Source organism: Salvelinus fontinalis, chromosome 20 (genome assembly GCF_029448725.1).
Source record: "Salvelinus fontinalis isolate EN_2023a chromosome 20, ASM2944872v1, whole genome shotgun sequence".
Lineage (NCBI taxonomy): Eukaryota > Metazoa > Chordata > Actinopteri > Salmoniformes > Salmonidae > Salvelinus > Salvelinus fontinalis.
Genome location: NC_074684.1, coordinates 41,877,190 through 41,896,121, shown reverse-complemented (window position 1 = coordinate 41,896,121; position 18,932 = coordinate 41,877,190). Strand labels below are relative to the sequence as shown.

Here is an 18,932-nt window from a genome sequence, read left to right as displayed (position 1 = left end):
CTAGGTACGTAGGCCTCGGGACGTAGGCCTCGGGACGTAGGCCTCGGGACGTAGGCCTCGGGACGTAGGCCTCGGGACGTAGGCCTCGGGACGTAGTCCTCGGGACGTAGTCCTCGGGACGTAGGCCTCGGGACGTAGGCCTCGGGACGTAGGCCTCGGGACGTAGGCCTCGGGACGCATGCCTCGGGACGTAGGTTTCGGGACGCATGCCTCGGGACGTAGGTTTCGGGACGCATGCCTCGGGACGCATGCCTCGGGACGCATGCCTCGGGACGCATGCTTCGGGTCGGGACGTAGACCTCGGGACGTAGACCTCGGGACGTAGACCTCGGGACGTAGGCCTAGGTACGTAGGCCTAGGTACGTAGGCCTCGGGACGTAGGCCTCGGGACGTAGTCCTCGGGACGTAGTCCTCGGGACATAGTCCTCGGGACGTAGTCCCCGGGACGTAGGCCTCGGGACGTAGGCCTCGGGACGTAGGTTTCGGGACGCATGCCTCGGGACGTAGGTTTCGGGACGCATGCCTCGGGACGCATGCCTCGGGACGCATGCCTCGGGACGCATGCCTCGGGACGCATGCCTCGGGACGCATGCCTCGGGACGCATGCTTCGGGTCGCATGCCTCGGGACGCATGCTTCGGGTCGCAGGCCTCGGGACGTATGCTTCGGGACAGGCCTCGGGTCGTATGCCTCGGGACGTAGGTTTCGGGACGTAGGTTTCGGGACGTAGGTTTCGGGACGTAGGCCTCGGGACGTAGGCCTCGGGACGCATGCCTCGGGACGCATGCCTCGGGACGCAGGCCTCGGGACGCAGGCCTCGGGACGCAGGCCTCGGGACGCAGGCCTCGGGACGTATGCCTCGGGACGCATGTCTCGGGACGTATGCCTCGGGACGCATGCCTCGGGACGCAGGCTTCGGGACGCAGGCCTCGGGACGTAGGCCTCGGGACGTAGGCCTCGGGACGTAGGCCTCGGGACGTAGGCTTCAGGATCTCACGTGTGAATTTGTTGTAAGTAACGCAAAGTATTTATGGGCGTTACGAATGCTTCGTTAAGCTTTCCAAGTTGTTTATTTACAATGCAGGTTTTCGTTCCATTCCAGCACTAATTGGTATATGCCTATACATCATTGGTAGGTCATCACCGCATCTAATTTCACAGCGTGGAAAGGATTTGTTTAAAGTGAAGGTTTTCGTTTTCATCCCAGAACGAAACAAATTTGATTCAGAAAATGAACGTTGGTGTCACCGCATCTCATCACAGTGAGGAAACGATTTGTTTAAAGCAGAGCTGCCGGAAAACGCTGGCCTGCTGACTGCAAGAATGTCCACCAGAGCTGTTGCTAGAGAATTACATTTTTATTTTCTCTACCATAAGCCGCCTCCAATGTCATTTTTCAGAATTTGGCAGTACGTTCAACCGGCCTCACAACCGCAGACCACATGTATCCACGCCAGCCCAGGACCTCCACATCCGGGCTTCTTCACCTGCGAGATAGTCTGACACCAGCCACACGGACAGCTGATGAAACTGAGGAATCTTTCTGTCTGTGATAAAGCCCTTTTGTGACGAAAAACTCCTTCTGATTGGCTGGGCCTGGTTCCCCAGTGGGTGGGCCCTACCCTATCATGACAAATCCATAGTTAAGCACCTAATGAATTAATTTCTTAGTAACTTAATAAAATTGTTGAAATTGTTGCATGTTGCGTTTTTATATTTTTCTTCAGCATACTAACATTAGCTTTAGTAGCTTCGCTAGATAGCTAGCTAGGTTGATGCAGCCAGCAGCTAACGTTATTAATTTAGACTCACTGAATAAATGTGTTTGATAAAGAAGATGAAACGATCTGCAAGGCCACAGCCGAGATACTGATGTTCCTGAAAAGGTTAGTCGGCCATTTTGTTAGTCCAGTGATGTTGGCATTTCATTTTACTTCCATTACTGGTGATTATTCACAAAGGTTTTGGTGATTTCTGGTATATTATCAAAATAAATCAGTCAAGGCATGTTTTATAGACTCATTCAGCAGTTTTTACCATTGGAAATGAATGTTGAAAGTTACATTTATATTCCTAAGTAGAGAGAAGGGAGCTGGAGTGAATAGCGACCGTTTTACGGCCTCCTGGTCGACCGTTTTACGGGCTCCTGGTCGACCGTTTTACGGCCTCCTGGTCGACCGTTTTACAGGCTCCTGGTCGACCGTTTTACGGCCTCCTGGTCGACCGTTCACTAAAAGAGCTTCTGGACATCAGAACAGCCTAACCTAGATTTGGATGAAAATCACATCCCCGACACTCGAAGGAGGAGGAGACGGATGGTGCTATAGAGGCCGGCATGTGGGAATCCCTGAAGAGACTACTTCGGAGAGTGGATAAATCGCCTTTACCCTCCGTTCTATTGGCAAACGTGCAATCACTGGAGAATAAACTGGATGAGCTCTGTTTGAGACTATCCCATTAACGTGATCTGACGAACTCTAATGTAAATATATATCTAGCTGTTTTTTCTTTAGATCGACAGGACAAGAATGGTTGCGTCGGAGCAGCTCAGAGGAGGGGGGGTGTGTCTCTTTATCAAGAACTGGTGTGTAATCTCTAATATTAAGGAAGTCTCAAGGTTCTGCTCACCTGAGGTAGAATACCTCATGATAAGCTGTAGACCACACTATTACTGAAGAACTGAGACATTTGTCAGGAATTGTGTCCAGATCCTTGCGACATGGGGCCGTGCATTATCATGCTGAAACATGAGGTGACGGTGGCGGATGAAATGGCACGACAATGGGACTCAGGATCAGTTCAGAAACCAGAAATGGTTTTACCTGAAATAATACCAACAGCAGTGATTAGACCACAGAAATACATATTTGCATATTTTGGCTTATGGCCACTTTTATGACCAACAGCTCACATTATGGGTACAGAGATGCTAAGAGAGCATGATGCCATAAGAGCAGATTGGACTTAAATAGCTAACCCTCCTCCTTGTTTTAGTCTATCACATCTGAAATCGTTGTCGTCCGCAATGGCAACGTCCTTATCCGTAATGAAATGATTCAGCCAGGTCTCTGAGATAACTAGAATGTCTAGTGTCATAAAAGCTAATTTACAAAATAAACCCTGAACACAATGACTTGTGTAGTCAGTAGTCGTGTGGTTGTGGTCAGTAGTCGTGTGGTTGTGGTCAGTAGTCGTGTGGTTGTGGTCAGTAGTCGTGTGGTTGTGGTCAGTAGTCGTGTGGTTGTGGTCAGTAGTCGTGTGGTTGTGGTCAGTAGTCGTGTGGTTGTGGTCAGTAGTCGTGTGGTTGTGGTCAGTAGTCGTGTGGTTGTGGTCAGTAGAGGTGGTCAGGATTTATGGTCTGTTGTGTGTTTCAGTAGTTGTGTGGTCAAATCGAATCGAATCAAATTGTATTTGTCACATGCACCGAATACAACGGGTGTAGACCTTACAAAGAAATGCTTACAAGCCCTGAACCAACAATGCAGTTTGAAGAAAATAGAGTTAAGGAAACTTCTTACCGCACGGATCCCTTTTACGGGATCATTTTCGTAAACAACCGCGCGCCAAACTTAAAAATAATACTACAAATATTTATAATTATGGAATCACAAGTGAAATATACCAAAACACAGTTTAGCTTGTTGTTAATCCACCTATCGTGTCAGATTTTGAAAATATGCTTTACAGCGAAAGCAATCCAAGCGTTTGTGAGTGATTCAATCACTGCTAGAAAAGCTAGCCTTAAATTAGCTTGGTCACGAAAGTCAGAAAAGCAATAAAATGAATCGCTTACCTTTGATAATCTTCGGATGTTTGTACTCACGAGACTCCCAGTTACAAAATAAATGTTATTTTTGTTCGATAAAGATTAGTTTTATAACGAAAAATCGCCATTTGGTTTGCGCGTTATGTTCAGAAAATCACAAGCTCGTTCCGGTACTGAAGGGCAGACGAAAATTCCAAAAAGTATCCATAATGTTCGTAGAAACATGTCAAAGGTTTTTTATAATCAATCCTCAGGTTGTTTTTAACATACATAATTGATCATATTTCAACCAGACGGTAAACTGTTCAATTCTACAGAGATAGAAAATGTCGAGCCACATCTCTCCTGCGCAGGAACCAATCAAAGGACACCTGGTCATCCACTGACACATTTTGATAAATCTCGCTAATTTTTCAAAATAAAAGCCTGAAACTATGTCTAAAGCCTGGTCACAGCCTGAGGAAGCCATTGGAAAAGAAATCTGGTTGATACGCCTTTAAATGGAGGAGGGGCAAGCAACGGAACAAGGATAAAAATAAAAAAGAGCACTTCCGGGTTGGAGTTCCTCAGGTTATCGCCTGCAAAATCAGTTCTGTTATACTCACAGACAATATTTTGACCGTTTTGGAAACTTTAGAGTGTTTTCTATCCTAATCTGTCAATTATATGCATATTCTAGCATCTGGGCCTGAGAAATAGTCAATTTACCTTGGGAACGTTTTTTTCCCAAATATAAAAATTCTGGCCCCTAGCTTCAAGAGTTAAGAAAATAGTTACTTTTTATTTAATTTTCTACTTTATTTAGTAACACAATGAAATAACAATAACGAGGCTATGTACAGGAGGTACCAGTACCAAGTCAATGTGCGGATTAGTTAAGGTAAGTTGTACATGAACTTGGCTGTACGCTCTCTGTAGCGCCTTTTGTCGGATGCCGAGCAGTTGATATACCAGGCGTTAATGCAACCGGTCAGGATGCTCTCGATGGTGCAGCTGTAGAACTTTTTGAGGATCTGGGGACCCATGCCAAATCTTTTCAGACTCCTGAGTGGGAAAAGGTTATGTCGTGTCCTCTTCATGACTGTCTTGGTGTGTTTCTCTTCACGATTTTCTTGGTGTTTTAGGACCAAGATAGTTTGTTGGTGATGTGGACGGACTGAAATTCTCGACCTGCTCCACTTCAATCCCAGCGTTGTTAATAGGGGCCTGTTCAACCCCCCTTTTCCTATAGTCCACGATCAGCTTCTTTGTCTTGCTTAGGGAGAGGTTGTTGGCCTGGCACCACACTGCCAGGTCTCTGACCTCCTCTCTATAGGCCGTCTCATCATTGTCGGTGATCAAGCCTACCACCGTTGTGTCGTCAGCAGACTTATTGATGGCATTGGAATCATGCTTGGCCACGCAGTCGTGGGTGAACAGGGAGTACGGGAGGGGGCTGAGTACACACCCCAGAGGGGCTCCAGTGTTGAGGATCAGCGTGGCAGATGTATTGTTGCCTACGCTTACCACCTGGGGTCGGCCCGTCTGGTAGTGGTATAGTAGTGGTAGTGACTGGTTATAGTTATAGTAGTGGTAGTGACTGGTTATAGTAGTGGTAGTGTCTACAGTAGTAATGGTAGTGACTGGTTATAGTTATAGTAGTGGTAGTGACTGGTAATAGTAGTGGTAGTGTCTACAGTAGTAATGGTAGGGACTGGTTATAGTTATAGTAGTGACTGGTTATAGTTATAGTAGTGACTGGTTATAGTTATAGTAGTGGTAGTGACTGGTTATAGTAGTGGTGGTAGTGACTGGTTATAGCAGTGATAGTGACTGGTTATAGTAGTGGTAGTGTCTACAGTAGTAGTGGTAGTGACTGGTTATAGTTATAGTAGTGGTAGTGACTGGTTATAGTTATAGTAGTGACTGGTTATAGTTATAGTAGTGGTAGTGACTGGTTATAGTTATAGTAGTGACTGGTTATAGTTATAGTAGTGACTGGTTATAGTAGTGGTAGTGACCGGTTATAGTAGTGGTAGTGTCTGCAGTAGTAATGGTAGTGACTGGTTATAGTAGTGGTAGTGGTAGTGTTTACAGTAGTAATGGTAGTGACTGGTTATAGTAGTGGTATTGACTACAGTAGTAATGGTAGTGACTGGTTATAGTAGTGGTATTGACTACAGTAGTAATGGTAGTGACTGGTTATAGTAGTGGTAGTGGTAGTGTCTACAGTAGTAATGGTAGTGACTGGTTATAGTAGTGGTAGTGTCTACAGTAGTAATGGTAGTGACTGGGTATAGTAGTGGTAGTGTCTACAGTAGTAGTAGTGGTAGTGACTGGTTATAGTAGTGGTAGTGACTGGTTATAGCAGTGGTAGTGACTGGTTATAGTAGTGGTAGTTTCTACAGTAGTAATGGTAGTGACTGGTTATAGTGGTGGTAGTGACTGGTTATAGTAGTGGTAGTGTCTACAGTAGTAGTAGTAGTGACTGGTTATAGTAGTGGTAGTGACTGGTTATAGTAATGGTAGTGACTGGTTATAGTAGTGGTAGTGAATGGTTATAGTAGTGAATGGTTATAGTAGTGGTAGTGACTACAGTAGTAGTGGTAGTGACTGGTTATAGTAGTGGTAGTGACTGGTTATAGTAGTGGTAGTGACTGGGTATAGTAGTGGTAGGGACTGGTTATAGTAGTGGTAGTGAATGGTTATAGTAGTGAATGGTTATAGTAGTGGTAGTGACTACAGTAGTAGTGGTAGTGACTGGTTATAGTAGTGGTAGTGACTGGTTATAGTAGTGGCAGTGACTGGTTATAGTAGTGGCAGTGACTGGTTATAGTAGTGGCAGTGACTGGTTATAGTAGTGGTAGTGACTGGTTATAGTAGTGGTAGTGACTGGTTATAGTAGTGGTAGTGACTGGTTATAGTAGTGGTAGTGTCTGGTTATAGTAGTGGTAGTGACTGGTTATAGTAGTGGTAGGGACTGGTTATAGTAGTGGTAGTGACTGGTTATAGTAGTGGTAGTGACTGGGTATAGTAGTGGTAGTGACTGGGTATAGTAGTGATAGTGACTGGTTATAGTAGTGATAGTGACTGGTTATAGTAGTGATAGTGACTGGTTATAATAGTGGTAGTGACTGGTTATAGTAGTGGTAGTGACTGGGTATAGTAGTGGTAGGGACTGGTTATAGTAGTGGTAGTGACTGGTTATAGTAGTGGTAGGGACTGGTTATAGTAGTGGTAGTGACTGGGTATAGTAGTGGTAGTGACTGGTTATAGTAGTGATAGTGACTGGTTATAGTAGTGGCAGTGACTGGTTATAGTAGTGGTAGTGACTACAGTAGTAGTGGTAGTGACTGGTTATAGTAGTGGTAGTGACTACAGTAGTAGTGGTAGTGACTGGTTATAGTAGTGGTAGTGACTACAGTAGTAGTGGTAGTGACTGGTTATAGTAGTGGTAGTGTCTGGTTATAGTAGTGGCAGTGACTGGTTATAGTAGTGGTAGTGACTACAGTAGTAGTGGTAGTGACTGGTTATAGTAGTGGTAGTGTCTGGTTATAGTAGTGGCAGTGACTGGTTATAGTAGTGGCAGTGACTGGTTATAGTAGTGGTAGTGACTGGTTATAGTAGTGGTAGTGACTGGTTATAGTAGTGGTAGTGACTGGTTATAGTAGTGGTAGTGTCTGGTTATAGTAGTGGTAGTGACTGGTTATAGTAGTGGTAGGGACTGGTTATAGTAGTGGTAGTGACTGGTTATAGTAGTGGTAGTGACTGGGTATAGTAGTGGTAGTGACTGGGTATAGTAGTGATAGTGACTGGTTATAGTAGTGATAGTGACTGGTTATAGTAGTGATAGTGACTGGTTATAATAGTGGTAGTGACTGGTTATAGTAGTGGTAGTGACTGGGTATAGTAGTGGTAGGGACTGGTTATAGTAGTGGTAGTGACTGGTTATAGTAGTGGTAGGGACTGGTTATAGTAGTGGTAGTGACTGGGTATAGTAGTGGTAGTGACTGGTTATAGTAGTGATAGTGACTGGTTATAGTAGTGATAGTGACTGGTTATAGTAGTGATAGTGACTGGTTATAGTAGTGGTAGTGACTACAGTAGTAGTAGTAGTAGTGACTGGTTATAGTAGTGGTAGTGACTGGTTATAGTAGTGGTAGTGACTGGTTATAGTAGTGGTAGTGACTGGTTATAGTAGTGGTAGTGACTGGTTATAGTAGTGGTAGTGACTGGTTATAGTTATAGTAGTGGTAGTGACTACAGTAGTAATGGTAGTGACTGGTTATAGTAGTGGTAGTGACTGGTTATAGTAGTGGTAGTGACTGGTTATAGTAGTGGTAGTGACTGGTTATAGTAGTGGTAGTGACTGGTTATAGTAGTGGTAGTGACTACAGTAGTAATGGTAGTGACTGGTTATAGTAATGGTAGTGTCTACAGTAGTAATGGTAGTGACTGGTTATAGTAGTGGTAGTGTCTACAGTAGTAATGGTAGTGACTGGTTATAGTAATGGTAGTGTCTACAGTAGTAATGGTAGTGACTGGTTATAGTAGTGGTAGTGACTGGTTATAGTAGTGGTAGTGACTGGTTATAGTAGTGGTAGTGACTGGTTATAGTAATGGTAGTGTCTACAGTAGTAGTGGTAGTGACTGGTTCTAGTTATAGTAATGTTAGTGACTGGTTATAGTAGTGGTAGTGACTGGTTATAGTTATAGTAGTAACTGGTTATAGTCTTGGTAGTGACCGGTTATAGTTATAGTAGTGGTATTGTCTACAGTAGTAATGGTAGTGACTGGTTATAGTAGTGGTAGTGTCTGGTTATAGTCTTGGTAGTGACTGGTTATAGTCTTGGTAGTGACTGGTTATAGTTATAGTAGTGGTATTGTCTACAGTAGTAATGGTAGTGACTGGGTATAGTAGTGGTAGTGTCTACAGTAGTAATGGTAGTGACTGGTTATAGTAGTGGTAGTGTCTACAGTAGTAGTAGTAGTAACTGGTTATAGTAATGGTAGTGACTGGTTATAGTAATGGTAGTGACTGGTTATAGTAGTGGTAGTTACTGGTTATAGTTATAGTAGTGGTAGTGACTGGTTATAGTAGGGGTAGTTACTGGTTATAGTTATAGTTGTGGTAGTTCCTTCACCATGTACAGTAGACTTTTACCTGACCAGGTCGTTAGAGTAGGAAAAACTTCAGAATCCAGAAAATATGTACGATTTTTTAACCTGTGGTGCCACCTTCTTTAAAGAGCAGGGTTTTGTTTCATCCCAGCACTAATCATATCATCTGACATAGAGGGACGGGCTTCAGATGAGTTGAAGGAATTCTGCTGGCACGCCCCACTCGGCTGTACTCCACTGGACGCGTTGTGCTTTAAATAGCAGGTGTTTAAGAACTGTTCATGCTCAGCCTGTCACTACTGTAGGTCTGCCTGCTCCGTCCCTCTCTCTTTAACTCCGTCCAAAAACACACGCGATGTCAGCCGCCAGCACCGAGACGAGCGCCCAGTTGCCCGCGGCCGCCAGCCGGGTGTTCTTCCAGCCGCCGGCCGGGGTTGGGTGCGCTGGTTCCGGACCCATGCCGCGGAATGACCCGGTCCAGAGGAAGCAGGGAAAAGTGACGGTGAAATACGACAGGAAGGAGCTGCGGAAGAGACTGATACTGGAGGAGTGGATCATTGAACAACTAAGCGATTTGTACGACTGTGAGGTGAGGAGGTTTTATGGGCGCTTTGGGTCGGTTATTCTTGGAGGATTCGGGATGAATAATTAATTGCCAAGATAATCAGTGTTTAAAATGTTGTCTTTAGAGTTTGGAGTGGGTTGTTGGTATGTTTGCAGTGGTCGTGCGTAAAGCCAGGGGAAGGGAACATGGAGGTGGTTTGGTTACCTGTGTAAATCCGCGGGTCACACCGGTCTATTGTCCCCTCTCCCCCCGGCTGCATTGTCTCCCCCCTGGACAGGTAGCTTCCAAGAGAGGTTCTCACAGAACAGATTAACCACTGGGTAGAAACTGGTTGAATCAACGTTTCCACGTTATTTCAACCAAATAAAAAAAGTGTTAGGTCATTTCGTGATTTTTTCCCCACCGAACTTGTAACCTAAATGCAATGACATTGTGACATTTGTTGAGTTCACGTTGAATTCACGTTAGTTGACAACTCAACCAAATGTAGACGTTGAACTGAAGTCTGTGCCCAGTGGGGAAAGACTGTGTTTGAGGTCGTAAAACACACAACACAGCTGCGCTTTAAGCGTCAGACTCTTTTTTTTGTAGCCGAGTCGCATCTCGTTTAACTGCTGAGAACGCCTTTACAGTCGGCTACAGAGGGCTGATTTGTCAATTGGCCTACAGACAGACAAATATTGTCTGACACTGGGCTACACAAAAAAATCATTCCGGTAAAGGCATTAAATAATCGGCGCCCTTTACCAGAATACACAATCTGCTTCATTAATTCATAATGTCGACCCGAATAGCTTGTGTTTTCTATTGATTTCATATAATGCTTAAAGGAAGGGGAAACTGCTGGTCTAGATAATGATTGGTTGTCTGGTATGTGAGTCCATTCATGTTACCATCTGCCTGGGATGTGTCGAGTCGGGAATATTGTTAACCCTTCTGATCACCGGCAGGTCTGTGTCTTTCCCTGAGAGATGGTATCGACCGAGACATATGAATGCTGTCTCACGGTGATGGTCGCTACATTCTTTAACATCTGAAGAGCTGAGAGAATCTCCACAGTGCTGTGTTCTCCATATCATGCAGGATGCTGCTAGAGAGGAGAGGATAGGAGGGCAGTGGATTAACCAATGATATGAGGAGGAGAGAGCAGTGGATTAACCAATGACATGAGGTGGAGAGGGCAGTGGATTAACCAATGACATGAGGAGGAGAGGGCAGTGGATTAACCAATGACATGAGGAGGAGAGGGCAGTGGATTAACCAATGACATGAGGAGGAGAGGGCAGTGGATTAACCAATGACATGAGGAGGAGAGGGCAGTGGATTAACCAATGACATGAGGAGGAGAGGGCAGTTTGTTAACCAATGACATGAGGAGGAGAGGGCAGTGGATTAACCAATGACATGAAGAAAGCAGGGCAGTTTGTTAACCAATGACTTGAGGAAAGCAGGGCAGTTTGTTAACCAATGACTTGAGGAAAGCAGGGCAGTGCTGTGCTCCAGAGGTACAGACCCTGTGCAGACTGATAGGAACTGTATTAGCTGTATCCACTAGCGGTTCTGGCCCCTCTAACAGTACAACTGGCCCCTCTAACAGTACAACTGGCCCCTCTAACAGTACAACTGGCCCCTCTAACAGTACAACTGGCCCCTCTAACAGTACACCTGGCCCCAGCTTGGCCCCCCCTGTTGAAATGGTCTAGAACCACCACTTGCTAAATCCCAAAGCATTGGTCTCTCGCTCATCCATGGCAACAATGTGACAAACATGTTCTTTATTGAAACATCCCCCTGATACCTGCATGATGAAGACTGAACACTTCTGAACTGACAGTTCTAATGATCTGTAGCCATGCCAGTCTATCCTGGCCTTACCTGGTTAGCCCTGGTCTGTAGCCATGCCAGTCCATCCTGGCCTTAGCTGGTTAGCCCTGGTCTGTAGCCATGCCAGTCCATCCTGGCCTTACCTGGTTAGCCCTGGTCTGTAGCCATGCCAGTCCATCCTGGCCTTACCTGGTTAGCCCTGGTCTGTAGCCATGCCAGTCCATCCTGGCCTTAGCTTGTTAGCCCTGGCCTGTAGCCATGCCAGTCCATCCTGGCCTTAGCTTGTTAGCCCTGGTCTTCAGTTGCAGCCTACATTGGCCTACGTGGTTCTGTACTGCAACTGTTAAAGAGGGACTACCCTAAACAGCAACTTTTCCTTTTAAAACGGCCAATGTGGCATCGATATGAGCGAGACATTTATTCTAGTGTCTAAATGGACTAAAGTCTCAGTTTCGTCCCAAAACTGAGATTTTCAAGATGATGGGAAGAAATTGAATGTCATGGGATGAAAGGTACTGTAACAGTTTTCCGTGGGTTGGGTTTGTTTAAATCCCGCCCACAGCTGGCAGCACCCAAATAATCATCAGTTCAGAGCGCAGCCGCACGCGACCTGACCGTATTACCCAGAGTCCATTTGGTTTGACATTTGATTTCCCTGTGGGACTAGTTGGGGACCATCAGTAAATTTACAACAATGTACACGGGACAATATTTTAAAATGTCAGTAGCTCCAACTGTCAGTGACCTACAGCCCTAAAGCAACTATAAATTGTAGAACGTCATATACATATATTAAAAGTCGCTCTGGATAAGAGCGTCTGCTAAATGACTAAAATGTAAAATGTAAATATTAAAAGCATTTAATGAGACGACTTAAAGATGCGCAACATGAAAATATTGTCTCATTTACTTTTTATAAAACATTGACGGTCCCTAACTATCCCCAGAGATAGGCTACCGTTAGCCAAAGGTCGCACACCTGCCAGCTGAAGCTAATTGGCAATAGAAGTTAGCTAATACTAGTTAGCCTAGGAGACTTCAATATACAACACCTGGTTAGACTGTCTTTCAAGTTATCTAGAAGGGTGAGCGACTGTTCTCTTTTGAAAAATGTTGCTTGCGCATGCTTTGCTGAATCGGCAGAGCTTTGCTGTCCGTCTCTGTATCGGTTTGATATGAAAACATGATACTAGTGTACAGAACAGAGCAGTGTGTGTTTAATAGAGTAGAGACGGGGTCACTTCACATTCAGGGAAATGTATTTCTGCTTCCTGTAACTCAGCCACAGTTAGGGTGATAGGCAGACCAGGGTGTGCGTGCATGTGTTGGTGTGCAAGACAGTTAATTAAACCCAATCTCAACCTTATTCGTCTGTCGTCATGGGAATTAAGAATATCGTAACCCGTTTCTATGATAATGAAAATAATCTGAATTTCTCATTCTGTGGTACGTTATCCAAAGCAGAAAACTATCGTAGGACTCTCTAGTGTACTAACAGAGGCAAGAAGACTATAATGGCCTAACAAACAGAAATTAACAGTGCTATTTGTCAAACATAATCCTCTTGTTGCCCTCGCTCTGTCCACCTTCCCATTCCTATCTCTTCTCCTCCCTCTATCTTTCTAAGACACTTTAGCTTCTTCATCTTATGCAAACCACCCTCTATTTTACTCCCTCTCCTACTCTCCTTTCCTCTTCTCTTCTCCCTCTCTTCTCCTCTCTTCTCCTCTCCCTCTCTATTCCTCTCTGTATATTGTCTCTCTCTGGGCATAGTATTACATAATCAGTGATTAATTTCTCTCCTGTCTCTTGTGGGACTCTGCTTTTTTCAGGACACAAAGAGGGGAAGAGAGAGAGCAATCTCCCCAACATTACTCCTCTCTAGCTCAGTGTTGTGTCTGTCTGTGTGAAGCTCAGACCCTGCTCTAGATGGTCGGTGTGTTCATTAGCCTACTCTCTGTGTTGAGCTGTGTGTTTAGTACCCTACTCTCTGTGTTGAGCTGTGTGTTCAGTAGTCTACTCTCTGTGTTGAGCTGTGTGTTCATTAGCCTACTCTCTGTGTTGAGCTGTGTGTTCAGTAGCCTACTCTCTGTGTTGAGCTGTGTGTTCAGTAGCCTACTCTCTGTGTTGAGCTGTGTGTGTGTTCAGTAGGCTACTCTCTGTGTTGAGCGGTGTGTGTGTTCAGTAGCCTACTCTCTGTGTTGAGCTGTGTGTTTAGTACCCTACTCTCTGTGTTGAGCTGTGTGTTCAGTAGCCTACTCTCTGTGTTGAGCTGTGTGTTCAGTAGCCTACTCTCTGTGTTGAGCTGTGTGTGTGTTCAGTAGCCTACTCTCTGTGTTGAGCTGTGTGTGTGTTCAGTAGCCTACTCTCTGTGTTGAGCTGTGTGTGTGTTCAGTAGGCTACTCTCTGTGTTGAGCGGTGTGTGTGTTCAGTAGCCTACTCTCTGTGTTGAGCTGTGTGTGTGTTCAGTAGCCTACTCTCTGTGTTGAGCTGTGTGTGTGTGTGTTCAGTACTGAGGTTAAGGTTAGGAGTCCAGCCTACTTCTAGAAAAGAGTCTGTATGGTTGAGAAGACAGGTTGTGTGGTGATGGATCAATATGGCTGATCAATATGGCTGAGAAGACAGGTTGTGTGGTGACGGATCAATATGGCTGAGAAGACAGGTTGTATGGTGACGGATCAATATGGCTGAGAAGACAGGTTGTGTGTTGATGGATCAATATGGCTGAGAAGACAGGTTGTGTGGTGACGGATCAATATGGCTGAGAAGACAGGTTGTGTGGTGATGGATCAATATGGCTGATCAATATGGCTGAGAAGACAGGTTGTGTGGTGATGGATCAATATGGCTGAGAAGACAGGTTGTGTGGTGATGGATCAATATGGCTGATCAATATGGCTGAGAAGACAGGTTGTGTGGTGATGGATCAATATGGCTGATCAATATGGCTGAGAAGACAGGTTGTGTGGTGATGGATCAATATGGCTGATCAATATGGCTGAGAAGACAGGTTGTGTGGCGATGGATCAATATGGCTGAGAAGACAGGTTGTGTGGTGATGGATCTGAGAGAGTCAGTCGATTGATGGTGTTAGTGCTGCTCAAGACTTTTCTCTCTACGTCACACACGCACGCACGCACGCACGCACGCACGCACGCACGCACGGGAGGGAGACAATGCGATCTGGGTCATTGTGTTTGGACCAAATGGAGCCAGTGGCCTACAGGCATCCTACATCATCATGGTTCATAACAACACCTGTCTGTCTGTCTGTCTGTCTGTCTGTCTGTCTGTCTGTCTGTCTGTCTGTCTGTCTGTCTGTCTGTCTGTCTGTCTGTCTGTCTGCCTCCCTCCCTCCCTCCCTCCACACTATTATTCACATTCTGCATGGGAGTCTGTATGGTGAGGGCCTGTCTGAGGGCCTGTCTGAGGGTTGTGTGTTTGAAAATAAGTTATTTTATTTTTTATATTACTACTTTAGTACTATTACTCCTTTAATATTATATTACTACAATAGTATGGTCCTACATTAGTATTATAGTACCACATTAGTATTATGGTACTACATTAGTAGTATGGTACTACTTTAGTATTATGGTACTACATTAGTATTATGGTACTACATTAGTATTATAGTACCACATTAGTATTATGGTACTGCATTAGTAGTATGGTACTGCATTAGTAGTATGGTACTGCATTAGTATTATAGTACCACATTAGTATTATGGTACTACATTAGTATTATGGTACTACATTAGTATTATGGTACTACTTTAGTATTATATCTACTATTGTTGTCACTGTTGTTTTGATATTTGTTATGCGTATCACTTGGCAACATTGACCTTGCCCTTCATGCCATTACAGAATATTGAATTTGAGAGAGGAGAGGAAGAGACAGAGACAGAGACAGAGAGAGACAGAGAGAGACAGAGAGAGACAGAGAGAGACAGAGAGAGACAGAGAGAGAGAGAGAGAGAGAGAGAGAGACAGAGAGAGAGAGAGAGAGAGAGAGAGTTTTGAGTTTTTATAAAACCTTTATTTTCTACTCAATTGTTAACATAAATAATGACACACTGCCTTTTCAGAAATGAAACAATGAACGTAATTCCTACACAAAATAAATAAAAATAAAAATACAAAAGAACATATACATTCAACTTATTTCCTCAACAAAAAATTATTTCCCCTCCTCTACAAAACAAAGCGCTCCTTCATATGCCCACTTCTCCTCAAACAATGGGAGATCTTTTACAGCTGAGAAAAACTCAAAATCCACTTTTATTCTTGCTTTCACTAATCCTTTAAAAACACATCTTATATCCTTCTCATATCCCGTGTCTATTTTATGTTTCCTACTCAAAAAAATTGACATCTTAGCTTGTCCCAAAATAAAATTTAACATTTGACATTTTCTTTTCTGTTGCTTACTATATTGAAACCCCAAAATAAAAACATTGTTATTAAAAATCTCACCTACAGCTCTAAACAATGATTCCAGTATTTCCAATAAAGGTTTTATCCTCTCACACTCCATAAAACAGTGAAAAATGGTTTCTCTTATATTACAAAAAGGACATCCATCTCTAACATCTGAATTAATGACAGATACAAAAGCATTAACTGCAATAATGCCATGTAACACCCTCCATTGCATATCACCAGTACCCTTTTGTAACGGTGGTTTGTACAGTGCTCTCCATGCTGGCTTTACCTTGTCATCAATTCCCAATTTTACCCTCCATGGAGTGTCTTTTCTATTTTTCAATTTCTCTTTGTTTAACACCTTAACACACCCCCTATACAAATCCTTCCCATTCACCTCATCCAAACCCACCTCCTCCAACCCTCTCAAATCCAACAATATACCCTTTCTCTCTGACTCTGTGATATTTGGTGTAATCCCTAATCTTGGAAATGAGACGTCTTCATCTTGTTCCTTCTTCTTGTGGCTATTAAGCATTCCCCATTCTTCCGCTGACAGAGCTTTCCTGCAGCTTCCCAGCATTTGTCCAACAATCCTTTCCGACCTCACCCCCAAATGTTCAGCCAACCATCTTCCATCCATTAAGTCGGGCCCAGCCATTGCCATTAACTGTCTTAAGGTGATTATTTTTCCCTTCACCAGAATCTTGGAGAAATGTGGAACAGCTGCAGTTGTACAATCCAGTCTTGCCCCACACACCAGAGGTTCCTCCAACAGCCAATGCACTGACTCCGCTGAAGTTCGTCTGGACACCTTCATTATGCTCCACACTCTGAGAAGGCCTCTGTAAAACGGAGGTACTCCCTCCCTAGAAATCTGGCTACTATCAACCAGAAATAAAGCCTTCTTTAAACCTAAACCTCCAACCCTCTGTAACACAAGGCCTGCTACCCCCCTCCACACCACATTTTCCTGTCCATAAAGCAACCTTTGAATAAACTGAAAACGGAAAGCAGCAGCCCTACTAGCAAGATGTACCAGACCTTGTCCCCCCTCCTCTTTTGACAAATACAAAACACTTTGTGGAACCCAGTGATATTTATCCCAAAAAAAATCTACCATAATTGCCTGTATCTTAGCCAGAAGACCAGAAGGTGGTTCTAAAACTGCCAACCTATGCCATAATGCAGAGGCAATCACATTGTTAACTATAATAGTTCTCCCCCTATATGACATTCGAGATAACAACCAACGCCATCTCCTCATCCTCCCTTCCACCATTTCAACCACCCCAATCCAATTTCTTTCCATAATCCCCTCATCTCCTAAGTACACTCCAAGATACTTAAACCCTCCCTTACACCATTCCAATCCCCCTGGCAAAGCCATGATCCCTCCAGACCATTCTCCAATCTGTAATGCACAACTCTTTTCCCAATTTACTTTTGCCGAGGATATTCCCCTAAACCGATCAACCATTAGACTCAAACTATCCACCTCCGCTTGATTTTTCACTAAAACAACTACATCATCAGCATAGGCTGAAAGACGAATAGGAGGAATATCCTTGGAAAGGTACACCCCTTCAATGCGACTTCTAATGCTATTTAGTAGTGGCTCTATAGCAATGGCATACAGCATCCCTGATAAAGAACATCCCTGCCTAATACCTCTACACACTTTAAAAGGAGCACTCAAACCACCGTTAACTTTCAATACACTTTCAATGTCACCATATATCACCTTTATCATGTCAATAAAACCAGATCTGAACCCAAACGCCTCAAGCGTATGCCATAAATATTGATGTTCAACTCGGTCAAATGCCTTTTCCTGATCAATTGAAATTAGACCTGCATCCACCCCAATAGCCCTAGAGATGTCCAAAAAGTCACGAATCAGAGAAATGTTATCCCCTATCTGCCTGCCAGGAACACAGTAGGACTGGTCCGTATGTATGATTTGCCCCATCACCTCCCTCAGCCTGTTGGACAAAGCCTTGGACAGGATCTTATAATCAGTGCACAATAAAGCCACCGGCCTCCAGTTTTTCACCTCCCTAGGGTCTCCCTTTTTGGGCAGTAGGGTGAGGACAGCCCTTCTGCAGCTTAATGGTAGTAACCCTCCGGTTAAACTATCATTAACCACTGCCAGCCAATCTTCTCCCAACATAGTCCAAAAAGACTTAAAAAAGTCAACGGGAAGCCCATCAAAGCCTGGTGCCCTTCCATTTTCCATGCCTTTTAATGCAGAGTATAACTCCTGCAAAGACAATGGTTGCTCAAGCTCAACCTGAGCTTCTGCATCCACCTTTGGGAGCCCATCAAGGAACTTCTGTGTCACTGTTTTATCCTCTTTGTACTCACACTTGTAGAGCTCAGCATAGAACTCTACTGCCCTCTTTCTAATTTCACTAGGGCTAGTGAGCTCTTGTCCAACAGCTGATTTGAGACAATGAATAATTTTTCTTTGTCCATTCTTTTTCTCTAAACCAAAGAAAAATTTGGATGAGGCATCCATTTCAGATATTCCCTGAAACTTACTTCTCACCAATGCCCCCTGTGCTCTGATACCCAGCAGATCTGCCAATTCAACTTTTTTTTTCTTGAGTGCCTGCGTATGGCCCCAATCTCCTGTGGTCTCAACCAACGTCATGAGTTCCACTATTTCAAACTCTAGGGCTTTCATTGATCTGATGATATCCTTGGTGACATTCCTCGTGTATTGATTACAAAATTGTTGAATCTGGATTTTCCCTATATCCCACCACTGTTGAATGGATATAAAACTGTCCTTTTGAGACCTCCACCTCTCCCAGAAAAAACAAAAACATTTCCTGAAGTGAGCATCACTCAATAAAGTTATATTAAAATGCCAGTATGCGCTTTTGGGTTTTACATTATTAATGAACACCACCTCTGTTATTAAACAATGATCAGAAAATCCCACCGGGGTTATCACACTTGATTTACAGACCTGAGATTGATGCTCAAAACAATAAAACCTATCTAACCTTGCCATAGAGATGATGTTCTCTCTCACATGCGCCCAGGTGTACTGCCTTGTGCCTCCATTTTGTCTCCGCCAAATATCACACAATTCATGCATTACAATGAGGCGTTTTAAAAAGGTCCTTGAGGCTATATGAGGTTCTTGATGATTTCTATCTAAATCACTGACTGTGCAGTTAAAATCCCCAGCAATAAATAAATAATCTTCATTGTTACATTTCTCAATGGTATTTGATAA

The 18,932-nt window shown here is 44.0% G+C and overlaps 2 protein-coding genes across 2 annotated transcripts in view; one reads left to right on the top strand and one right to left on the bottom strand.

Moving 5' to 3' along the window:
* On the bottom strand, positions 1 to 771 carry LOC129817902 (uncharacterized). Its single transcript, XM_055873500.1, has one exon. The coding sequence runs from the start codon at positions 769 to 771 to the stop codon at positions 1 to 3; it is 771 nt and encodes a 256-aa protein (XP_055729475.1).
* An 8,292-nt stretch (positions 772 to 9,063) lies between these two features.
* The window catches only part of LOC129817833 (protein phosphatase 1 regulatory subunit 14C-like), a 52,535-nt gene continuing 42,666 nt past the window's right edge, over positions 9,064 to 18,932 (top strand). The window contains exon 1 of the mRNA XM_055873409.1: positions 9,064 to 9,454. Coding sequence (XP_055729384.1) covers positions 9,221 to 9,454 — 234 coding nt within the window. The 5' untranslated portion in view covers positions 9,064 to 9,220. The remainder of the gene's footprint in view (positions 9,455 to 18,932) is intronic.